Below are 20,827 nucleotides of genomic sequence, written 5' to 3'. Positions count from 1 at the left end.
CTGTCCCCCGAGCCCCGCTGCTCCCTCCACCCCCCCGAGTACCCCCATCTTCTCCTGCCCCCCCGAGCCCCGCTGCTCCCTCCACCCCCCCGAGTACCCCCCATCTTCTCCTGCCCCCCGAGCCCCGCTGCTCCCTCCACCCACCCGAGTGCCCCCCATCTTCTCCTGCCCCCCCGAGCCCCGCTGCTCCCTCCACCCCCCCGAGTACCCCTCCCCCATCTCCTCCTGCCCCCCCCGAGCCCCGCTGCTCCCTCCACCCCCCGAGTACCCCTCCCCCTTCTCCTGCCCCCCCGAGCCCCGCTGCTCCCTCCGCCCCCCGAGTACCCCCCATCTTCTCCTGCCCCCCCGAGCCCCGCTGCTCCCTCCACCCCCCGAGTACCCCCATCTTCTCCTGCCCCCCCGAGCCCCGCTGCTCCCTCCACCCCCCCGAGTGCCCCCATCTTCTCCTGCCCCCCCGAGCCCCGCTGCTCCCTCCACCCCCCCGAGTACCCCCATCTTCTCCTGCCCCCCCGAGCCCCCCTGCTCCCTCCACCCCCCCGAGTACTCCCATCTTCTCCTGCCCCCCCGAGCCCCGCTGCTCCCTCCACCCCCCGAGTACCCCTCCCCCATCTTCTCCTGCCCCCCGAGCCCCGCTGCTCCCTCCACCCCCCGAGTACCCCCCATCTTCTCCTGCCCCCCCGAGCCCCGCTGCTCCCTCCACCCCCCCGAGTGCCCCCCATCTTCTCCTGCCCCCCCGAGCCCCGCTGCTCCCTCCACCCCCCCGAGTACCCCTCCCCCATCTCCTCCTGCCCCCCCGAGCCCCGCTGCTCCCTCCACCCCCCCGAGTACCCCTCCCCCATCTCCTCCTGCCCCCCCCGAGCCCCGCTGCTCCCTCCACCCCCCGAGTACCCCTCCCCCTTCTCCTGCCCCCCCGAGCCCCGCTGCTCCCTCCGCCCCCCGAGTACCCCCCATCTTCTCCTGCCCCCCCGAGCCCCGCTGCTCCCTCCACCCCCCCGAGTGCCCCCATCTTCTCCTGCCCCCCCGAGCCCCCCTGCTCCCTCCACCCCCCCGAGCCCCGCTGCTCCCTCCACCCCCCGAGTACCCCTCCCCCATCTTCTCCTGCCCCCCCCCCCGTGCCCCCGGCCCCTCCGCACAGCCTCCTCCCCCAAGGCGGCACGGGGCGGGCGGGGTCTCCATGGCGACGGGCACTTCCGGCGCAGGCGTGCCCCGGCGGAGCGGAAGCGGAAGCGGAAGCGCGCGGCCCAGCATGGCCGTGGCCGGTCGCCGCGAGGCGCCCCCGGGGCCGGACTTCGCCCTGCTCAAGCGGCTGGCGCGGGACCAGCTCATCTACCTGCTGGAGCAGGTGGGCGCGGGGCTCACGGCGCATGCGCGGCTGCGGGCCTGCCCCCCCCCCCCCCCCCCGCGAGAGGGGCCGGGGTTGCCCGGCGGGCTGAGCGGGCAGGAGCGGGGGGGCTGGGCAGCAGCGGGGGGGGGCCCGGCGGGCTGAGCGGGCAGCAGCGGGGGGGCGGGGCAGGAGCGGGGCAGCAGCGGGGGGGCTGGGCGGGGCAGCAGCGGGGGGGGGGCCCGGCGGGCTGAGTGGGCAGCAGCGGGGGGGGCGGGGCAGGAGTGGGGGGGGCCCGGCGGGCTGAGCGGGCAGCAGCGGGGGGGGCGGGGCAGGAGTGGGGGGGGGCCCGGCGGGCTGAGTGGGCAGGAGCGGGGGGGGGCGGGGCAGGAGCGGGGGGGGGGGGGCAGGAGCGGGGGGGCGGGGCAGGAGCGGGGGGGGGCGACTCACTGCCCCCCTTCCTGGGCCACGAGCGGTCTGCGCTTCGCCCCTGAAAGCAGCCAGGCCCGGCCGTGTCCTGCCCCCCCGGCCGCGCAGCGACCCATCCGGGCAGCCCCTGTGACCCGGTTTTGCTCCTGGCCAATGTGGCTTCTGCTGCTTGTGTGACCCGCGCCGTGTGGCGACAGCCGCTCACATCCACGGGCGCCCGTAGGTGCCACTCGCTGGGAAACCTTCCCGCTGCCCCCTCCCAGTGTTTGCTGGACCCACCGAGCCCCTGAGCGCTCCCCCACCCTCCTGGGACACAGCCTGGAGAACAGACAGGCCAGCACGACAGCTGCACTGCACTCTGGGAGACGGAAAGCCGGGAAGCGCTGCCTGATGGGAAATCCCCGCTCCAGATGCTAATGGCCCCTGGCCTACACACACCCAGATCAGCAATTATCAGGCCAGTTCTAGGGAAAAGACCTTGATGGTCTTCCCGGGATATAAAATATATCGACAGGATAGAGCAGGGCGGGTGGGTGGCGGAGTGGCACTGAAAGATAATGTAGAATCAAATGAAATAAAAATATTAAGTGAATCAACATGTTCAATAGAATCGCTATGGATAGTAATTCCATGCTCCAATAATAAGAAATTAGCAGTAGGGATATATTACCGACCACCTGACCAGGACAGCGATACTGACATTGAAAGGGAGATTAGAGAGGCTACCAAAATAAAGAACTCTATAATAATGGGCAAAAGCGGCAAGGAGTCCTGTGGCACCTTATAGACTAACCTTAGTCTACAAAGTGCCACAGGACTCCTCGCCGCCTTTGCAGATTCAGACTAACACGGCTCCCCCTCTGATATATAATAATGGGGGATTTTAATTACTCCCATATTGACTGGGTACATGTCACCTCAGGAAGAGAAGCAGAGATAAAATTTCTCAATGGCTTAAATGACTGCTTCTTGGAGCAGCTGGTGCAGGAACCCACAAGGGGAGAGGCAATTCTCGATTTAGTCCTGAGTGGAGTGCAGGATCAGGTCCAGGATATAACCGTTACAGGACCGCTTGGAAATAGTGACCATAATATAACAACATTCAACATTCCTGTGGTGGGAAGAACACCTCAGCAGTCCAGCACTCTGGCATTTATTTCAAAAAGGGGAATTACACAAAAATGAGGAGGTTAGTTAAACAGAAATTAAAAGGCACAATGACTAGAGCCAAATCCCTGAAAGCTGCATGGAAACTTTTTAAAGACCCCATAATAGAGGCCCAATTTAAATGTATACCCCAAATTAAAAAACATAGCAAGAGACCTAAAAAAGAGTCACCGTGGCTTAACCACCATGTAAAAGAAGCAGTGAGGGACAAAAAGGTATCTTTTTAATAAGTGGAAGTCCAATCCTAGTGAGATAAATAGAAAGGAACATAAACACTGTCAAATCAAGTGTAAAAATGTAATAAGAAAAGCAAAAAAAGATTTTGAGGAACAGCTAGCCAAAAACTCAAAAAGAAATAACAAAATGTTTTTTAAGTACATTAGAAGCAGGAAGCCTGCTAAAAAACTTGTGGGTCCCGTAGATGATAGAGCTATAAAAGGAGCAATCAAGGACGATAAAGCCATTGCAGAGAAACTAAATGATTTCTTTGCTTCAGTCTTCACGGCTGAGGACGTTGGGGAGATTCCCGAATCTGCACCGTCCTTTGTGGGTGATGAATCTGTGGAACTGTCCCGGATTGAAGTGTCATTAGAGGAGGTTTTGGAACAAATAGAGAAACTTAATGTTAACAAATCTCCGGCACCAGATGGCATTCATCCAAGGGTTCTAAAAACTCAAATGGGAAATTGCTGAGCTATTATCTGTAGCTTGTAACCTATCCTTTAAATTGGCTTCTGTACCTAATGACTGGAAGGTAGCCAACATGACGCGAATATTTAAAAAGGGCTGTAGAGGCGATCCTGGCAATTACAGACCGGTAAGTCTAACTTCAGTACTGGGCAAATTAGTCGAAACAATAGTAAAGAATAAAATTGTGAAGCATGTAGAAGAACATAATTTGTTGGATAAAAGTCAACATGGTTTCTGTAAAGGGAAATCCTGTCTTACTAATCTATTAGAGTTCCTTGAAGGGGTTAACAAACATGCGGACAAGGGGGATCCAGTAGATATAGTCTACTTGGATTTTCAGAAAGCCTTTGACAAGGTCCCTCACCAAAGGCTCTTGTGTAAATTACATGGCCATGGGATAAGAGGGAAGGTCCTTTCTTGGACTGAGAACTGGTTAGAAGACAGGAAACAAAGGGTAGGAATAAATGGTAAATTTTCAGATTGGAGAGGGGTAACTAGTGGTGTACCCCAAGGGTCAGTCCTGGGACCAATCCTTTTCAACTTATTCATAAATGATCTGGAGAAAGGGGTAAGCAGTGAGGTAGTAAAGTTTGCAGATGATACCAAACTGTTTAGGACAGTCAAGACAGAAGCAGACTGTGAGGGACTCCCAAGATCTCACCAAACTGAGTGATTGGGCAACAAAATGGCAAATGAAATTAAATGTGGATAAGTGTAAAGTAATGCACATCGGGAAAAATAACCCCAACTATACGTACAGTATGATGGGGGCTAATTTGGCTACAACAAATCAGGAAAGAGATCTTGGAGTTATCATGGGCAGTTCTCTGAAAACTTCCACGCAGTGTGCAGCGGCGGTCAAAAAGGCAAATAGGATGCTAGGAATTATTAGGAAAGGGATAGAAAATAAGACCCAGAATATCTTACTGCCCCTGTATAAAACTATGGTACGCCCACATCTTGAATACTGTGTACAGATGTGGTCTCCTCACCTCAAAAAAGATATTTTGGCCTTGGAAAGGGTTCAGAAAAGGGCAACTAAAATGATTAGGGGTTTGGAACGGGTCCCATATGAGGAGAGGTTAAAGCGACTGGGACTTTTCAGTTTAGAAAAGAGGAGACTGAGGGGGGATAGGATAGAGGTCTATAAAATCATGAGTGGTGTGGACAGGGCCAATAAAGAAAAGTTATTTATTAGTTCCCTAAATAGAAGAACTAGAGGACACCAAATGAAATTAATGGGTAGCAGGTTTAAAACTAATAAGCGAAAGTTCTTCTTCACACAGCATGTAGTCAACCTGTGGAACTCCTTGCCAGAGGAGGCTGTGAAGGCTAGGACTATAATAGAGTTTAAAGAGAAGCTAGATAATTTCATGGAGGTTAGGTCCATACAAGGCTATTAGCCAGGGGATAAAATGGTGTCCTTGGCCTCTGTTTGTCAGAGGCTGGAGAAGGATGGCAGGAGACAAATCGCTTGATCATTGTCTTCGATCCACCCTCTCTGGGGCACCTGGTGCTGGCCACTGTCAGTAGACAGGATACTGGGCTAGATGGACCTTTGGTCTGACCCAATACGGCCGTTCTTATGATGGGATCCAAATGACTGAAGCTGCCTCTTTGTATTATGAGGTCCCGCTAAGGCAGGGACGGAGAACCTATGGCCGGCCTGCAGGCTGGGATGCTCTGGACCGCCCCCCCCCCAATCAGGGCAACCCAGCACTAGTGCTCCAACCATGGAGGGGGAGAGGGGCTCCAAAGCTTTGTGCCCCCCCCCCTCCATCCCCTGTGTGGCTGGAGCATCAGCGCCATCTTGATCTGCTGCAGGGGGCAGGGGCCTGAGACTCGGGGGCTGCATAGGTTTCCCACTGGGTAGAGAAGTTTGGAAGTATGGCAAGACACACCCTGGCCTACCCGTGGTGTCCTCAGTGATCTGAGAGCCAAGGAAGAGTCCCATCAAAGGGTAAACTAGGCCACGTGACAAAGGATGAAAACCAACCAATAGCTCACGTGTGCAGGCCTAAATTAGAACGGCCAAGGCATGAAAGAAGCTCAGTGCACCTGGAGACCGGAAGGGTAACGGGAACATTCTGTAGAAAAGACCAAGGGGAACAGACAAAGCCAGAGAGTGTGGGCCTGGCAGAGGCGCCTGCTGAATTCTTTGTCTTGGTTTCACCAACATGGTTAGTGGTGGTTGGCCGCTTAACAGAGTGAATGCCAGGGACAACAAGGTAGGGTTAGAGGCAGAAACAGGAAAAGCACAAGTTAAGAATTACTGCCACAAATTAGTCACCGTAGTCTGGTGAAATGCAGGCGAGTACTCTGAGGTGGCCAAGGAGGTATCTGAGCCATCAGCTGTTCTCTGAAAAGCCATGGAAGGCGGCAGAGGTCCCAGAAGAGTGGAAAAGGGCAATTGCGCGGGCAGTCTATACAAAGGAAAATAAGGACGTTCACTTGTGTGCCTGGAAAGACCATAGCGCACATAAATAAGCAGCGCTGTCCAATCAGAGCTTTGACACGGTAACACACCTGGCTGGTGGTGGGGGTGGGGGGTTGACATGGTTATCAGCCGATACTAGCGTAACCTAGGTGGGGCTCCAGTAAGGTGGGTGCCACACTGCTTGGAAAATAGTGCCAGGGGCAGTTGTCCGTGGTCTTCAGTCATGCTGGACGGGCTGTGTCCTGGAGGGAGCCGTTCTGCATTTGTTGTACTTAACAGAAGCACCTGGGATCTTTTTCAGGGGGAGTAAGGCAACACGCCGCATTTATTGAACACACATAGAATAATCAACACTTATCATGTGCATATGACACATCACACTCATGCACTCACACACACAAGCACACTCCGTCTTGTTGTTACCAAAAGTTGCTCCCCCTAACTGCACTGGCCAGGTGAGTTAGATGGGGGAGGGGTGGAGCCGGGCTTCTGCCAATCCGGATCGATGCTCCCGTGATGACAAGACGAAAACCCAGGATCCCTCTGCAAGATGCCTCCTATTTATCCCTCTCATGCAGCCAATTAGTCAGCACCTCGCCTTTCTTAATGCTGCTTCAAAGAGAGTCCTTCCAAGGGCAGGCACTTGCTGCTGGACTCCCGAGGGATCTGTCTGTCCAGTCTTCTTCATGAGCTCACTTTGCAGGAATTGTCTTGGATCTGGCTCCCAGACCTTCTCCACCCTTGGGACTGCTGCTGGAGGGGCTCCCCTTTCATTCTCCGTTCACACCTCGTTCATTTCAACAGGGCAATCAAGGAAAGGGGAGAGCTCAAAAGATTTTTTCTTACAAGATCTGTATATCTGAATAGGAAGTTCTAGGAGAAATGTTCCTGAGATTCTATAAAGACAGATCTAAAAGGACAAGATCTTAATACAAAGTAGAATATCACAGGGATTTCTCCACACATTTCAGTTCCAGACCTTCAGCACTGCTCTGGAAAGCGGCTGTGGGACGGGGCAGGGGCACAGTCCCCCACACCGCCTGGGCAGGAGTGGGGCCATGCCTCCAGGGCAGCAAAGAGCTTTCCCCACCTGCCAGTCTGTGCGGGGATAGGGGTGGGGGCTGTCCTGGCCCTTGCCCAGCCCTCTGGGTCCCCCTCACCAGTCGCTTGTGCTTGGAGCTGTGGTGCCCCCCAGTTCTGAAGCCCGAGCGAGCGAGCCACTCAGCCGGCGAATAGCCACACGTGGCTCGTGGCCACTTGTGAAGGCTGCGAATGCTAACACATTGGGAGGGGCTGCAAGTGCTTTGGACCACACGCTAAATACGAGGCAGCAGCGGAAACTCCTAGGCTGCGTCTAGACTGGCACGATTTTGCGTAGTATTTCCGCAAAAGAGCGTCTAGATTGGCACGGATGCATTTGCGCAAGAAAGCTCCGGTGGCCATTTTAGCCATCGGGCTTTCTTGCGCAAAAAATGACGGTGCCTGTCTACACTGGCCTCTTGCACAAGAGGGCTTATCCCTGAGCGGGAGCGGGAAAGTATTTGCGCAAGAAGCCCTGAATTCTTCCATTAGAACTCCACTGCTCATGCGCAAATTCAGGCGGCCAGTGTAGGCAGCTGGCGAGTTTTTGCGCGAAATCTTGCCAGTCTAGACGCACCCCTCAGAAGAGCAAAGCTCGGAGCTGGGGGCAGGACTCACGTCGGCATTCGCCGCTCTGCTCCGTGCTGAGCAGGCCTGAGGTGGAGACGGGGTGAGAAGCCGGAGCAGGGTCACGCTTGCTGGTCTGTAGGCATTGGCTGCCCCCGGCCTCACGTGTCACGCGCTGGACGTAGTAACCGCTCCTGCAGGACTGGCTCTGTTTGCTCCTCCAGCTGCCTGGCAAGAAGGACCTGTTCATTGAGCCGGATCTGATGAGCCCCTTGGATCGAATTGCCAACGTCTCCATTCTCAAGGTAGCTCCCTTGGGCATTGGGCCCCGGCAGCAGCACATGCAGCGAGTTCAGCCAGTCCCCATGTGTCTCGCCACAGGCCGGCCCTGGGGCCGCAGGTCAGGCCTGGGGACCTTGGTGCGTGCTGTGTTAGCCCGTAGCGCGTGGGGGAGGGCGCTGACCATAACAAGCACAACCCCCCGAACAGAAGGAGAAGGACGCTCCCCGCATTCCCCTCGCCCCCAGAGCCGGGCCGCCCAGGCTAGCAGGTTTGTGCCCTGCCGGGGGGGGACCCTGAGCCTTGGGGGCCACATCCGGGCAAGCCGGCCTGAGGTTCCCCACCCCTGCCGTAGCGGGAGTCTCTGGTGCCAGGTGCCTGTGTCTGCGGCGCCAGGGGTGTGGGGAGTGTTTCACCCGCTGCTGCCCCGTGGACCCAACACTGCCCCAGACACGCGGGCGTGGGAGCTGAGTCTGTGCCCCAGCCGGAGGCCTGGAAGGGAGCTTCTGGAATCCGCTCCAACAGCTGCTCCAGCCTTGCTCCGGCTGTCGGGCCGTTGGGCCACGTTGTCTGTCTGTCCGGCCGGCGGGTCACGCTGGCTGTCCGGTCTGGTCGGCGGGTCACGCTGGCTGTCCGGTCTGGTCGGCGGGTCACGCTGGCTGTCCGGTCTGGTCGGCGGGTCACGCTGTCTGTCTGTCCGGCCGGCGGGTCACGCTGTCTGTCCGGTCTGGTCGGCGGGTCACGCTGTCTGTTCCGCCGGCCGGCGGGTCACGCTGTCTGTCCGGTCTGGTCGGCGGGTCACGCTGTCTGGCCAGCCGGCCGGCGGGTCACGCTGTCTGTCCGGTCTGGTCGGCGGGTCACGCTGTCTGTCCGGTCTGGCCGGCGGGTCACGCTGTCTGTCCGGTCTGGTCGGCGGGTCACGCTGTCTGTCCGGTCTGGTCGGCGGGTCACGCTGTCTGGCCGGCCGGCCGGCGGGTCACGCTGTCTGTCCGGTCTGGTCGGCGGGTCACGCTGTCTGTTCCGCCGGCCGGCGGGTCACGCTGTCTGTCCGGTCTGGTCGGCGGGTCACGCTGGCTGTCCGTCCGGCCGGCGGGTCACGCTGTCTGTCCGGTCTGGTCGGCGGGTCACGCTGTCTGTCCGGCTGGCCGGCGGGTCACGCTGGCTGTCCGGCTGGCCGGCGGGTCACGCTGTCTGTCCGGTCTGGTCGGCGGGTCACGCTGGCTGTCCGGCTGGCCGGCGGGTCACGCTGGCTGTCCGGCCGGCCGGCGGGTCACGCTGGCTGTCCGACCGGCCGGCGGGTCACGCTGGCTGTCCGGCTGGCCGGCGGGTCACGCTGGCTGTCCGGCCGGCGGGTCACGCTGGCTGTCCGGCCGGCCGGCGGGTCACGCTCTCCCATTTCTTTCTCCAGCAACATGAAGTGGACAAGCTGTACAAGGTGGAGAACAAACCCATCTTCAGCGCCAGTGACCAGTGAGTCTGTGCGTGGAGCTCCCGGAGTCTGCGCGCCCCACGCCCCGACTGGCCACGCTGCACTGCTGTCTGCCCAGCGTCTTCCTCAGCAGGGCTGTCCAGGCTCCTGCCCCGTCTGGGCGCATGGCTGGCCGCCGGCGCTGCAGGGCAGCGAGTGCTGAGGGGCAGAGGGCATGGGGCTGGGAAGCCCAGCTCAGCCAGCTAGTCTGGGGCCATGTTCCCGTCTCCTGCCTGCCCGCCGCCTGGGGGGGTTCACTGTGCCTGGCTGGCCGGCGGGAGGGGAAGGCTGCAGGAGTGCCAGGCCCCGCGCCATTGCTGAATCTCTGCCTGCCTCCCCCCAGGTTGTGCTTCTTAGTCCGGCCGCGCGTCGCCAACATGAAGTACGTGGCCGGTGAGTGGGGCCGCATGCAGGGGGGGTCAGTGGGTACTTCCCTGGCTCCAGGGAGCTGGCTGGGATATTGGTGGGCGGGGGGCCGGTTCCTGTCTGGGCAGCTGGAGGGGTAGGTGGGGCTCGGGGCCCTAGCAGCCGGGCGTGGGGAGGCTTGGCTCGCAGGCCTGTGGCTGAATACGCGACCCGGCGGGCAGGCTGTGGGGTCCCAGGGCGGCCCAGGCTCAGCGGGGTCTCCCGTCTGCAGATATTGTCAACACCGACAAGGCGGCGGGGAGGAGCCGGAAGTACAAGATCATCTTCAGCCCCCAGAAGGTCAGTGCGGGCGCAGGGCCAGGCCCCCTTCCGGCCCGTCCCTCAGCCCTGACGGTCTCATGCCCAGAGGGACTGCGGCACCCTCGAGTCCCTGCTTCCCTGCCTGCCAACCCCCCCCCCCCCGTGGCTCCCCCGCACACTGATCCCCCCACTGGCCTGTGTGCCCCCCGTGGATCCCCCATCCTGGCTCTCCTGCCCCACCCCAGCTGCCCTGGCCACCGTCCTTCCCCCCACTGGCCTACGTCCTACCCCCTCCGGCTCCCAGCACAGTTTTCCTTTCCTCCTTCATGTCTGACCCACAGCCAGTCCCCACCCGCCCCCTGGCCTGCGACCCCGCTCTCCCTCCTGCAGTCAGAGAGCCCAGCCTGAAGGCTGCCATGTGGGGAAGCAGCAGCTGGAGCCTGCCCCATGCTGCCCCGCCCCCGCCCCTAACCAGCCTCTTCCTCTCCTGCAGTTCTACCTGTGTGAGCTGGTGCTGGAGGAGGAGGGGATCTATGGGGGTGAGTGGGGAAGGGGACGTGAGGGGGATGCGGGGGGCGTTCCCAGGGGGCGCTGGTGGGGGCTCCCTAGAGGTTCATGGGGGGCGTTCCCAAGGGGGCGCTGGTGAGGGCTCCCCAGAGGTGCTGTGTGGGTTCTGGGGGTCACCAGGGGGAGTTCCCGGGGGGGCGCTGGTGGGAGTTTCCCAGGGGTGCTGGGTGGGTTCTGGAGGTCACCAGGGGGAGTTCCTGGGGGGCGCTGGAGGGGGTTCCCCAGGGGTGCTGGGTGGGTTCCGGGGGTCACCAGGGGGAGTTCCCGGGGGGCGCTGGAGGGGGCTCCCCAGGGGTGCTGGGTGGGTTCTGGGGGTCACCAGGGGGAGTTCCTGGGGGGCGCTGGAGGGGGCTCCCCAGGGGTGCTGGGTGGGTTCTGGGGGTCACCAGGGGGAGTTCCTGGGGGGCGCTGGAGGGGGCTCCCCAGGGGTGCTGGGTGGGTTCCGGGGGTCACCAGGGGGAGTTCCCGGGGGGCGCTGGTGGGGGTTCCCCAGGGGTGCTGGGTGGGTTCCGGGGGTCACCAGGGGGAGTTCCCGGGGGGCGCTGGTGGGGGTTCCCCAGGGGTGCTGGGTGCGTTCTGGGGGTCACCAGGGGGAGTTCCCGGGGGGCGCTGGAGGGGGCTCCCCAGGGGTGCTGGGTGGGTTCCGGGGGTCACCAGGGGGAGTTCCCGGGGGGCGCTGCGCCAGGCAGCCGAAGGCCAGGGTCCCAGAGCGCACAACCCCGGGGTGTAGCCCTACAGAGCAGGAGGCCGTGGGCTCCTCAGCACCCCGCTGAGACTAGGGAGGGTCCCAGCCCGTGGCCGGGGGGCCCGTGCAGCCGCCCTGGCATGCTCTGCTGTGCCCGCCAGACGTGACCTGCGACGAGTGGGCCTTCTACCTCCTGCCCCTGGACGACGACCTCCTGAGCATGGAGCTGCCCGAGTTCTTCCGGGACTTCTTCCTGGTCAGTGGCCCAGGGCCGGGGGGTGCCCCCGATCCTCTGCTCCACCCCTCCCATGCCCCCCTGCCCTGCTCCAGCCCCACGGGCTGGCGTGGGAGATGCCAGCTGGAGTCTGTTGGGCTGAGCAGCTCCGCACCTTGGGGCGCTGCGCCTGGGCAAGGGCCAAGTCCCTGATTGGATACTGGGGGGGGGGGGGGCAGCCTGCCTGGGAGGGCCTGTGCTGTGGGGCCAGCCTGCCCCGGGGGAGAGGAGGGGGCTCTGCTGGGGGGGGGGGACTGTGCTGTGGGGGCAGCCTGCGGGGGGGAGGAGAGGGCTGTGCTGTGGGGCCAGCCTGCGGGGGGGGGAGGAGAGGACTGTGCTGTGGGGCCAGCCTGCGGGGGGGGGAGGAGAGGACTGTGCTGTGGGGCCAGCCTGCGGGGGGGGGAGGAGGGGGCTGTGCTGTGGGGCCAGCCTGCGGGGGGGAGGAGGGGGCTGTGCTGTGGGGCCAGCCTGCGGAGGGGAGGGGAGGGGCTGTGCTGTGGGGCCAGCCTGCGGAGGGGAGGGGCTGTGCTGTGGGGGGGGGGGGCCGTGCTGACTCAGCTGTGGGGCCCCACAGGAAGGAGACCAGCGCTGGACCAGCACAGTTGCCCGCGCCCTGCGGCTGCTGAACTCCCTCTTCGGGCCTTTCGCGAGCGTCGCTGGGCTGGGCCGGGGCGCCAAGGTGCGGGGGCTGCGCGCTCGGGGGGCCGGTGCTGGAGGGGGGGGCACTTGCATGGACCTGAGCCCCTCAGCCCCCTCCCTTGAGTTTGCAGAGGTGGGGCCTGGGGCTGTTGGTGCCCAGCAGGGAGTGCTGTCCGGGCCGGCCGCCTGCCCTGGGAGCCGCCGGGGGCTCTGCTGCTGCGACCGTGGGGCGAGAGGCGCTGGGCCAAGCCGGCAGCCGGGGGCTGTTCTCACGCAAGGGCGGTGACCAGAGCAAAGGTCCCCTTGCACCCAGCCTGTCGCTGGGCTGGCTTCAGGGGCCCCGGGGTCTGCCCAGCCGCATCTTTGCTTCTGCGCACGGGCCCTGCAGCCCCCCCGGGTCCCTCCCGGCCCTGCAACCCCCCCCTGCCCCCCCGGGTCCCTCCCGGCCCTGCAACCCCCCCCCCGCCCCCCCGGGTCCCTCCCGGCCCTGCAACCCCCCCCCCCCCCGCCCCCCCGGGTCCCTCCCGGCCCTGCAACCCCCCCCCGCCCCCCCGGGTCCCTCCCGGCCCTGCAACCCCCCCCCCCCGCCCCCCCGGGTCCCTCCCGGCCCTGCAGCCCCCCCCTGCCCCCCCGGGTCCCTCCCGGCCCTACAGCCCCCCCCCTGCCCCCCCGGGTCCCTCCCGGCCCTGCAGCCCCCCCCCGGGTCCCTCCCGGCCCTGCAGCCCCCCCCCCGCCCCCCCGGGTCCCTCCCGGCCCTGCAGCCCCCCCCGCCCCCCCCTGGTCCCCTCCCAGCCCTGCAGCCCCCCGGTCCCTCCCGGCCCTGCAGCCCCCCCCCCCCCCCGGGTCCCTCCCGGCCCTGCAGCCCCCCCCCCCGGTCCCTCTGGCCCTACAGCCCCCGGGTCCCTCCCAGCCCTGCAGCCCCCCCCCCCCCCCCCCCCGGGTCCCTCCCGGCCCTGCAGCCCCCCGGTCCCTCCCGGCCCTGGCCTTGCTGGCAGGCGCTTGCGGATCTGCTCTCAAGTCGTAGCATGCAGGGGCCCTGGCCCTGGGGCCGGCTGGCTCCCACCCGGCTGATGCTCTCTCCCAGATGGTCTCTGAGGTGTGGCGAGAGCTGGTGGAGGAGAGCGAGGGGGACAGCCAAGCCAGGAGGCCTGAGATCAGCCATGTCTTCCTCATGGACAGAGGTAGGGGTGGAGCCTGCAGTGGTAGGCTGTGGGGGGCAGTGGGCACTCAGGAGGAGCTTGTGTCAGCAGCAGTGGGGGACCTGGCAGGGGCAGCGGGGGGCACGCAGCAGCGGGCAGAGGTCCAGCTGGCAGGAGTGGGCAGTGGGTGGGGGGGCGGGGGCAGTTGGCAGCGGGCGGGCTGTGCCCCTGTGCTTCTCGTTGCAGACGTGGATTACGTCACGGCGCTCTGCTCCCAGGTGGTGTACGAGGGGCTGGTGGACGACACGTTCCGCATCAAGTGTGGTCAGTCGGGCTGGCGAGGAGGGGTGCGGCTGCAGGGAGCCGGGCACCTGCCCAGCGTTGCGGGGCTGTGGGCAGGCGACGGGCCAGGCTCTGCAGATGGCCTCCGGAGTCCTGGGCTGTGCTTTAGGGCAGTTCCTGTGGCTGCTTTGCTGGATCCCGGGGTCTGTGCTGGGCCCCTGTGGCCGCAGACAGGACGCTCCGTGCATGGTGCATGTCAGCCCCAGGCCCCCCGGCTGGTGCCCTCTCCCGTGGGGCTGGGAGGCCTGAGCCGGGAGTGGGGGCGGGAGGCGCGGGGCTCTGAGTGCGGCGGTGACCAGGGCGGAGCGCTGAACGGCTCGCGCCGCTCTTGGCAGGGGGCGTGGACTTCGGGCCCGACGTCACCGCCTCCGACAGAAGCTTCAAAGTGCTGCTGAACGCCCAGGACAAGGTGAGCCGGCGCCGGCGCCGCTGTGGTGGGGAGGTGAGACTGGAGAGTGGGGCTTGGCCCTGTGGAACTGCAGGCCCCAGCCTCCGGGGATGCCGGCGGGGGGCTCAGCCCGCAGAGGTTCCTGGGCCCAGGCCACGCGCCCCGTGGCTCTGCTGGCGCGGAGCGTGGCTAGCCCAGGTGTGCTCTGGTGCAGGTGTTCAGCGAGATCCGGAACGAGCACTTCTCCAACGTCTTCGGCTTCCTGAGCCAGAAGGCGCGGAACCTGCAGGCGCAGTACGACGTGAGTGTGAGCCCCGGGCTGGGCCCTGCAGCGGGCGGGGGTGACCCCCTGCGGCCCCGCGCTCAGCCCCCGTGTCCCCACAGCGCCGCCGCAGCATGGACATCAAGCAGATGAAGACCTTTGTCTCCCAGGAGCTGAAGGGGCTGAAGCAGGAGCACCGGCTGCTGAGCCTGCGTAGGTACTGGGCAGCGGGGCAGGCCGCACGGCCAGGCTAGCGCCTGCTCCAGGGCCCCGGGCCCCAGGCTGATCCCCTCTTGGCTGTGCAGATATCGGGGCCTGCGAGTCCATCATGAAGAAGAAAACCAAGCAGGATTTCCAGGAGCTGCTGAAGACAGAGCACTGTGAGCGGGACCCCGGAGTCAGCCCAGCCTAGCTGCTCCTCGCGACCCGGCCCTGGGCTCTGCGCTGCGCCCCTCCGCGGGCCCCACCCCCCCAGGGACAGACCCCTGTGCTTCGGGGCTGGCGGGCAGGTTCCTGCAGGGTTAAATGGGCTTCCCCAGCCTGGGGGCAGGGCAGGGGGGCTCGCTGTCCCCAAGGGGCGGGGTGAGGAAGGGCAGGCCTTGCCCTCTGGAGCTGGGGAGGGCTGGGGCTGGGGCGGGGCCGTAGCTGACCTGTCCCCTCGCTCGTAGCGCTGCTGGAGGGGTTTGACATCCGCAAAAGCACCAGCTACATAGAAGAGCACATCGACCGGCAGGTGAGTGCCGTGGGGGGGGGGGGCCTAGCCCGGCCCGGCCCCGCCCTTCACTCACCCTCCCCCTTTCTGGGCAGGTCTCCCCCAGCGAGAGTCTGCGCTTACTGTGCCTCCTGTCCGTCACTGAGAACGGTGAGCTCCGCACGGGGGAAGGGGCAGCCGGGGGAGGGGGGGGGGGGCGCTATGGGGCTTTGCACTCAGCTCTCCCTGTTCCCCCTAGGGCTGATCCCAAAGGACTATCGCTCCCTGAAAACCCAGTACCTGCAGGTGAGTGGGCGGGCGGCTAGAGGTGAAGGCAGGGGAACCCCTGATGGAGGCTCTCGCCGGGCCCCCAGGCCATGTCCAGGAGCCAGGCAGGCAGCTGGAGAGGGGGTACTGGGCCCGCTGGTCCCAGGTCTCACGACCAGCCACATGTATGGCCTGGGGTGCTGCTTTGCATGTTTGTTCGTGAGCACCCTCGTGGGCCATCTCCCTTCCGGGGCACCGTGAGCTGGTCCGGCGGGGGGGGGGGGGGTCTGTGCTGGACCCACCCTTCCCGGGGCACTGTGAGCTGGTCCGGCGGTGGGGGGAGGGGGGGGGTCTGTGCTGGGCCCACCCTTCCCGGGGCACTGTGAGCCGGTCCAGTGGGGGGGGGGGGTCTGTGCTGGGCCCACCCTTCCTGGGGCACTGTGAGCCGGTCCGGCGGGGGGAGGTCTGCTGGGCCCACCCTTCCCGGGGAGGCGGGGGGGGGGGTGTCTGTGCTGGGCCCACCCTTCCCGGGGCACTGTGAGCCGGTCCAGTGGGGGGGGGGGGTCTGTGCTGGGCCCACCCTTCCCGGGGCACTGTGAGCCGGTCCGGCGGGGGGAGGTCTGCTGGGCCCACCCTTCCCGGGGAGGCGGGGGGGGGGGTGTCTGTGCTGGGCCCACCCTTCCCGGGGCACTGTGAGCCGGTCCGGCGGGGGGAGGTCTGCTGGGCCCACCCTTCCCGAGGAGGCGGGGGGGGGGGGGTGTCTGTGCTGGGCCCACCCTTCCCGGGGCACTGTGAGCCGGTCCGGTGGGGGGAGGTCTGCTGGGCCCACCCTTCCTGGGGAGGCGGGGGGGGGGGGTGTCTGTGCTGGGCCCACCCTTCCCGGGGCACTGAGAGCCAGTCCGGCGGGGGGAGGTCTGCTGGGCCCACCCTTCCCGAGGAGGCGGGGGGGGTTGTCTGTGCTGGGCCCACCCTTCCCGGGGCACTGTGAGCCGGTCCGGCGGGGGGAGGTCTGCTGGGCCCACCCTTCCTGGGGAGGCGGGGGGGGGTTGTCTGTGCTGGGCCCACCCTTCCCGGGGCACTGTGAGCCGGTCCGGCGGGGGGAGGTCTGCTGGGCCCACCCTTCCCAGGGAGGCGGGGGGGGGGGTGTCTGTGCTGGGCCCACCCTTCCCGGGGCACTGTGAGCCGGTCCAGCAGCGCGGGGGGGTCTGTGCTGGGCCCACCCTTCCCGGGGCACTGTGAGCCGGTCCAGCAGCGGGGGGGGGTCTGTGCTGGGCCCACCCTTCCCGGGGCACTGTGAGCCGGTCCGGCGGGGGGAGGTCTGCTGGGCCCACCCTTCCCAGGGAGGCGGGGGGGGGGTGTCTGTGCTGGGCCCACCCTTCCCGGGGCACTGTGAGCCGGTCCAGCAGCGCGGGGGGGTCTGTGCTGGGCCCACCCTTCCCGGGGCACTGTGAGCCGGTCCAGCAGCGCGGGGGGGGTCTGTGCTGGGCCCACCCTTCCCGGGGCACTGTGAGCCGGTCCAGCAGCGCGGGGGGGTCTGTGCTGGGCCCACCCTTCCCGGGGCACTGTGAGCCGGTCCAGCAGCGGGGGGGGGGTCTGTGCTGGGCCCACCCTTCCCGGGGCACTGTGAGCCGGTCCGGCGGGGGGAGGTCTGCTGGGCCCACCCTTCCTGGGGAGGCGGGGGGGGTGTCTGTGCTGGGCCCACCCTTCCCGGGGCACTGTGAGCCGGTCCAGCAGCGGGGGCGGGGGGGTCTGTGCTGGGCCCGCCCGAGCCTGGCACCAGAGTTCTGATCCCCCATTTCCCTTTGCCCGCAGAGTTACGGGCCTGAGCACCTGCTGACCTTTCATAACCTGAAGCGCACTGGGCTGCTGACGGAGCAGGCCCCGGGCGAGACCCTGACCGCTGTGGAGAGCAGAGTCAGCAAGCTGGTGACCGACCGAGCGGCAGGTCTGTCCACCGCCCCGGGGGCCGCGCCCCGCAGGGCCTGGCTGGAGGGCTGGCAGGGCGCTCGCTGTCACTGCCGGGGCGCGCTCGAGCTGGGCCCGCGGGGAGTGGGAATCCTAGAACCCTAGGACCGGAAGGGACCTCGAGAGTCGAGTGCAGCCCCCTGCCCTAGTGGCAGGACCAAGCTCCGTCCAGACCAGCCCTGAGAGACGTTTCTCTAACCTGCTCTGGAATCTCTCCAGAGACGGGGAATCCACAACCCCCTGGGCAATTTATTCCAGTGTTTGACCCCCCTGGCAGTTAGGAACTTTTCCTAATGTCCAGCCTAAACCTCCCTGGCTGCAGTTTAAGCCCCTTGCTGCTTGTCCTGTGCTCAGAGGCCGAGATAAACAAGTTTTCTCCCTCCTCCTTGTGACACCCTTTTGGATACCTGAAAGCTGCTCTCGTGTCCCCCCTCAGTCTTCTCCTTTCCAAACGAAACAAGCCCAGTTCATTCAGCCTCCCTCCTAGCTCATGTTCTCTGGACCTTTAATATCTAGAAGGGGAAGGGGAGCCCCGGGGAAAGGCAAGGGGCTGCCTGTCCCCGCCGCCCCAGAGCAGGGCCCCCTGCGGTCGCCCCGGCAGCGCTGCGGCCAGCGGGGCTAGTGGGGTCTTGTTTTGCAGGGAAACTCACCGACGCTTTCAGCTCTCTGGCCAGGAAGAGCAATTTCCGAGGCATAAGCAAGAAGCTGGGCTTGGTAGGTCCCCCCCGGAGCTGCTGGCTGCGGCGCCCCTCCCCCAGGCTGGGTCTGGGGGGGCCCGTCACCTTGGGGATCTGGGCTTCCTTGTGGGGCTGAGGGAGGCCGTGGGCCTGGCCCCGCCCAGGCAGCAGGAGGCCTGAGCGCTCGGCAGACGGGCGCGGCGCAGTGCAGAGGCCCCTGTGGATGCAGCGGGTCAGCGAGCGCCCTGGGGGCTCTGGGGAGAATTCAGGCTTCGGTGCAGGTCAGGAGCAGGGGCTTTCTCCACCTGGCGGCGGGCAGCAGAGGCGAGTCCTGGTGCCCCCGGGGTGGGTGCCCAGCTGCAGGGCCCATGCTGGCTGTGTGCCCCGCGCGGTGCAGGGCTGGCTGGGGCCAGAGCCTGCCCCCGGCTCCCTGGCAGTCGGTGCCATCGGCCTGTCTCCGCAGATCCCCCGTGTGGCTGGGGAGTACAACCTGAAGGTGCCCCGGGACATGGCCTATGTCTTCAGTGGGGCCTACGTCCCGCTGAGCTGCAAGATCATTGAACAGGTGAGTGTGGGCGGGCGCTGGGAGGGGGGCAGTGCTCCTGTGGCCTGGCGCGTGGGGCTCCGCACGTCCCCTGCGGGTGCTGGGGGAGGGGCAGCGCTCCCGTGGCCTGGCGCGTGGGGCTCCGCAGATCCCCTGCGGGCACTGGGGGAGGGGCAGCGCTCCCGTGGCCTGGCGCGTGGGGCTCCGCAGGTCTCTTGCGGGCACTGGGGGGGGCAGCGCTCCCGTGGCCTGGCGCGTGGGGCTCCGCACGTCCCCTGCGGGTGCTGGGGGGGGCAGCGCTCCTGTGGCCTGGCGCGTGCGGCTCCGCAGGTCTCTTGCGGGCACTGGGGGGGGCAGCGCTCCCGTGGCCTGGCGCGTGGGGCTCCGCACGTCCCCTGCGGGTGCTGGGGGGGGCAGCGCTCCTGTGGCCTGGCGCGTGCGGCTCCGCAGGTCTCTTGCGGGCACTGGGGGGGGCAGCGCTCCCGTGGCCTGGCGCGTGGGGCTCCGCAGGTCTCTTGCGGGCACTGGGGGGGGCAGCGCTCCCGTGGCCTGGTGCGTGGGGCTCCGCAGGTCCCCTGTGGGTGCTGGGGGAGGGGGGGCAGTGCTCCCATGGCCTGGCGCGTGGGGCTCCGCAGGTCCCCTGCGGGCGCTGGGGGAGGGGGCAGTGCTCCCGTGGCCTGGCGCGTGGGGCTCCGCACGTCCCCTGCGGGTGCTGGGGGGGGCAGTGCTCCCGTGGCCTGGCGCGTGGGGCTCCGCACGTCCCCTGTGGGTGCTGGGGGGGGGCAGTGCTCCCGTGGCCTGGCGTGTGGGGCTCCGCAGGTCCCCTGTGGGTGTTGGGGGGGGGGGCAGTGCTCCCGTGGCCTGGCGCATGGGGCTCTGCAGGTCCCCTGCGGGCACTGGGGGGGGGGGGGGCAGCGCTCCCGTGGCCTGGCACGTGGGGCTCCACAGGTCCCCTGCGGGTGCTGGGGGAGGGGGCAGTGCTCCCGTGGCCTGGCACGTGGGGCTCCGCACGTCCCCTGCGGGTGCTGGGAGGGGGCCAGTGCTCCCGTGGCCTGGCGCGTGGGGCTCCGCACGTCCCCTGCGGGCGCTGGGGCAGGAGGCATCTCAGCTGCTTCGGGTGAGGCCCTGAGCCCCTCCTGCGCCCCTGGCTCCTGGCAGGGCCCTGGCTGGCGGCTCGGCTCCCGGCCACACATGCTGTGCTTCCCCTGCCTGCAGGTGCTGGAACGCAAGGGCTGGCAGGGCCTGGAGGAGGTGGTGCGCCTGCTCAATGGCAGCGAGTTCTCCCTCACAGGTAACCCTGGCTCCGGGGGGGTTGGGGGGGTTTGGGGAGTCACTTCACCACCTCTGATCCTTCCAGAGCCGGCAGTGGAGGAGAGTCCTGGCGGGGCCCAGCCTGTCGTCCTGGCCGTCTTCCTGGGAGGCTGCACCTTCTCCGAGATCTCCGCCCTGCGGTTCCTGGGCAAGGAGAAAGGTACCGGCCTGGGGGAGCCCTGGGCACAGGCTCAAGGGACTGGCACTGCCTCTGCCATCTCCCATCACCTGCCTTCGGCTTGGCCAGGTGCCTGCTCTGGGCTCCAGCTTCTCCCTGCCTGCAGGCGTCCGCGCCCCCTCCCCGTGCTGCTGCCGCCGAGTGGGCGGCCGTGCCGGGCGCTGGCAGGGCTCCCGCTGCGGCCTGGCAGCCCCGCTTCTGCCCTTGGTCTCATGCGCTATCCGTTCCCTCTGGGTTCTCAGGGTACAAGTTCATCTTCCTGACGACAGCCCTCACCAACAGCGCCCGGCTGATGGACGCCATGATGGAGGCGAAGACCTGAGGCGGGGTGGGCTGGCCCTGGCCAGCAGCTTGGGCCCCAGGGACACTACCGGCCCAGGCTTGGCGTGAGAGACTGGAGCGCTCCAGCAGCAGCCCAGGCAGGCCAGACACGCGGCCCGGCCTGCCGGTGGGGCGAGAACGAAGGAAGAGCCTCGCAGAGGGTGCGGGGGAGTGTCGCCACAGAGGCTGGAGGAGGGCGGACGCCGTTGTTCCTCCATGGCCCGGCCTAGTCCCTGGGCTTGCTCTCTTGGTGCTTCCATCACTGGGTCACGGGCCCTCACTAGCCCGGTTCCCATGGCCTGCCTCTTGGTCCCTGGACAGTCGGTACGCGGGGCCGTGGCAGCCTGCTGGCAGCATGCCGGCCTGTTCACCGGGGCTGGGCGCACGGCCGGGCGCGGGCGGCGGCTGCGCTCCCCACTGGCAATGAATTGTGTTGTGACAGTTGTGTGTGTGTGTGTGTGTGTGTGTGTTCT

General features: G+C 65.9%; 1 protein-coding gene across 5 annotated transcripts; it reads left to right on the top strand.

The window, feature by feature from the left end:
- Positions 1 to 1,145: 1,145 nt before the first annotated feature.
- Positions 1,146 to 20,795, top strand: VPS33B (VPS33B late endosome and lysosome associated). 5 transcript variants are annotated; one of them, XM_075918034.1, is made up of 23 exons: positions 1,147 to 1,342; positions 7,916 to 7,996; positions 9,379 to 9,440; positions 9,782 to 9,831; positions 10,076 to 10,143; positions 10,598 to 10,643; positions 11,518 to 11,612; positions 12,205 to 12,309; positions 13,354 to 13,450; positions 13,655 to 13,732; positions 14,086 to 14,159; positions 14,353 to 14,439; positions 14,523 to 14,613; positions 14,706 to 14,780; positions 15,069 to 15,133; positions 15,208 to 15,262; positions 15,351 to 15,397; positions 17,171 to 17,303; positions 17,964 to 18,037; positions 18,464 to 18,565; positions 19,760 to 19,835; positions 19,902 to 20,015; positions 20,276 to 20,795. In XM_075918034.1, exons 1-23 carry the CDS (start codon positions 1,175 to 1,177, stop codon positions 20,353 to 20,355), a joined length of 1,923 nt encoding a protein of 640 aa, XP_075774149.1. In that variant the 5' UTR covers positions 1,147 to 1,174; the 3' UTR covers positions 20,356 to 20,795. The 5 variants fall into 5 exon arrangements, with proteins under 5 accessions (XP_075774150.1, XP_075774149.1, XP_075774151.1 ...); XM_075918036.1 differs by having other exon boundaries at positions 1,150 to 1,342; positions 7,916 to 8,241; XM_075918035.1 differs by lacking the exon at positions 7,916 to 7,996 and having other exon boundaries at positions 1,146 to 1,342.
- Positions 20,796 to 20,827: the final 32 nt, after the last annotated feature.

The sequence above is a fragment of the Pelodiscus sinensis genome, unplaced genomic scaffold (assembly GCF_049634645.1).
Source record: "Pelodiscus sinensis isolate JC-2024 unplaced genomic scaffold, ASM4963464v1 ctg130, whole genome shotgun sequence".
Classification (NCBI taxonomy): Eukaryota; Metazoa; Chordata; order Testudines; family Trionychidae; genus Pelodiscus; species Pelodiscus sinensis.
Note: the sequence above shows the minus strand (reverse complement) of the source record. Positions and strands in the feature narration are given on the sequence as shown.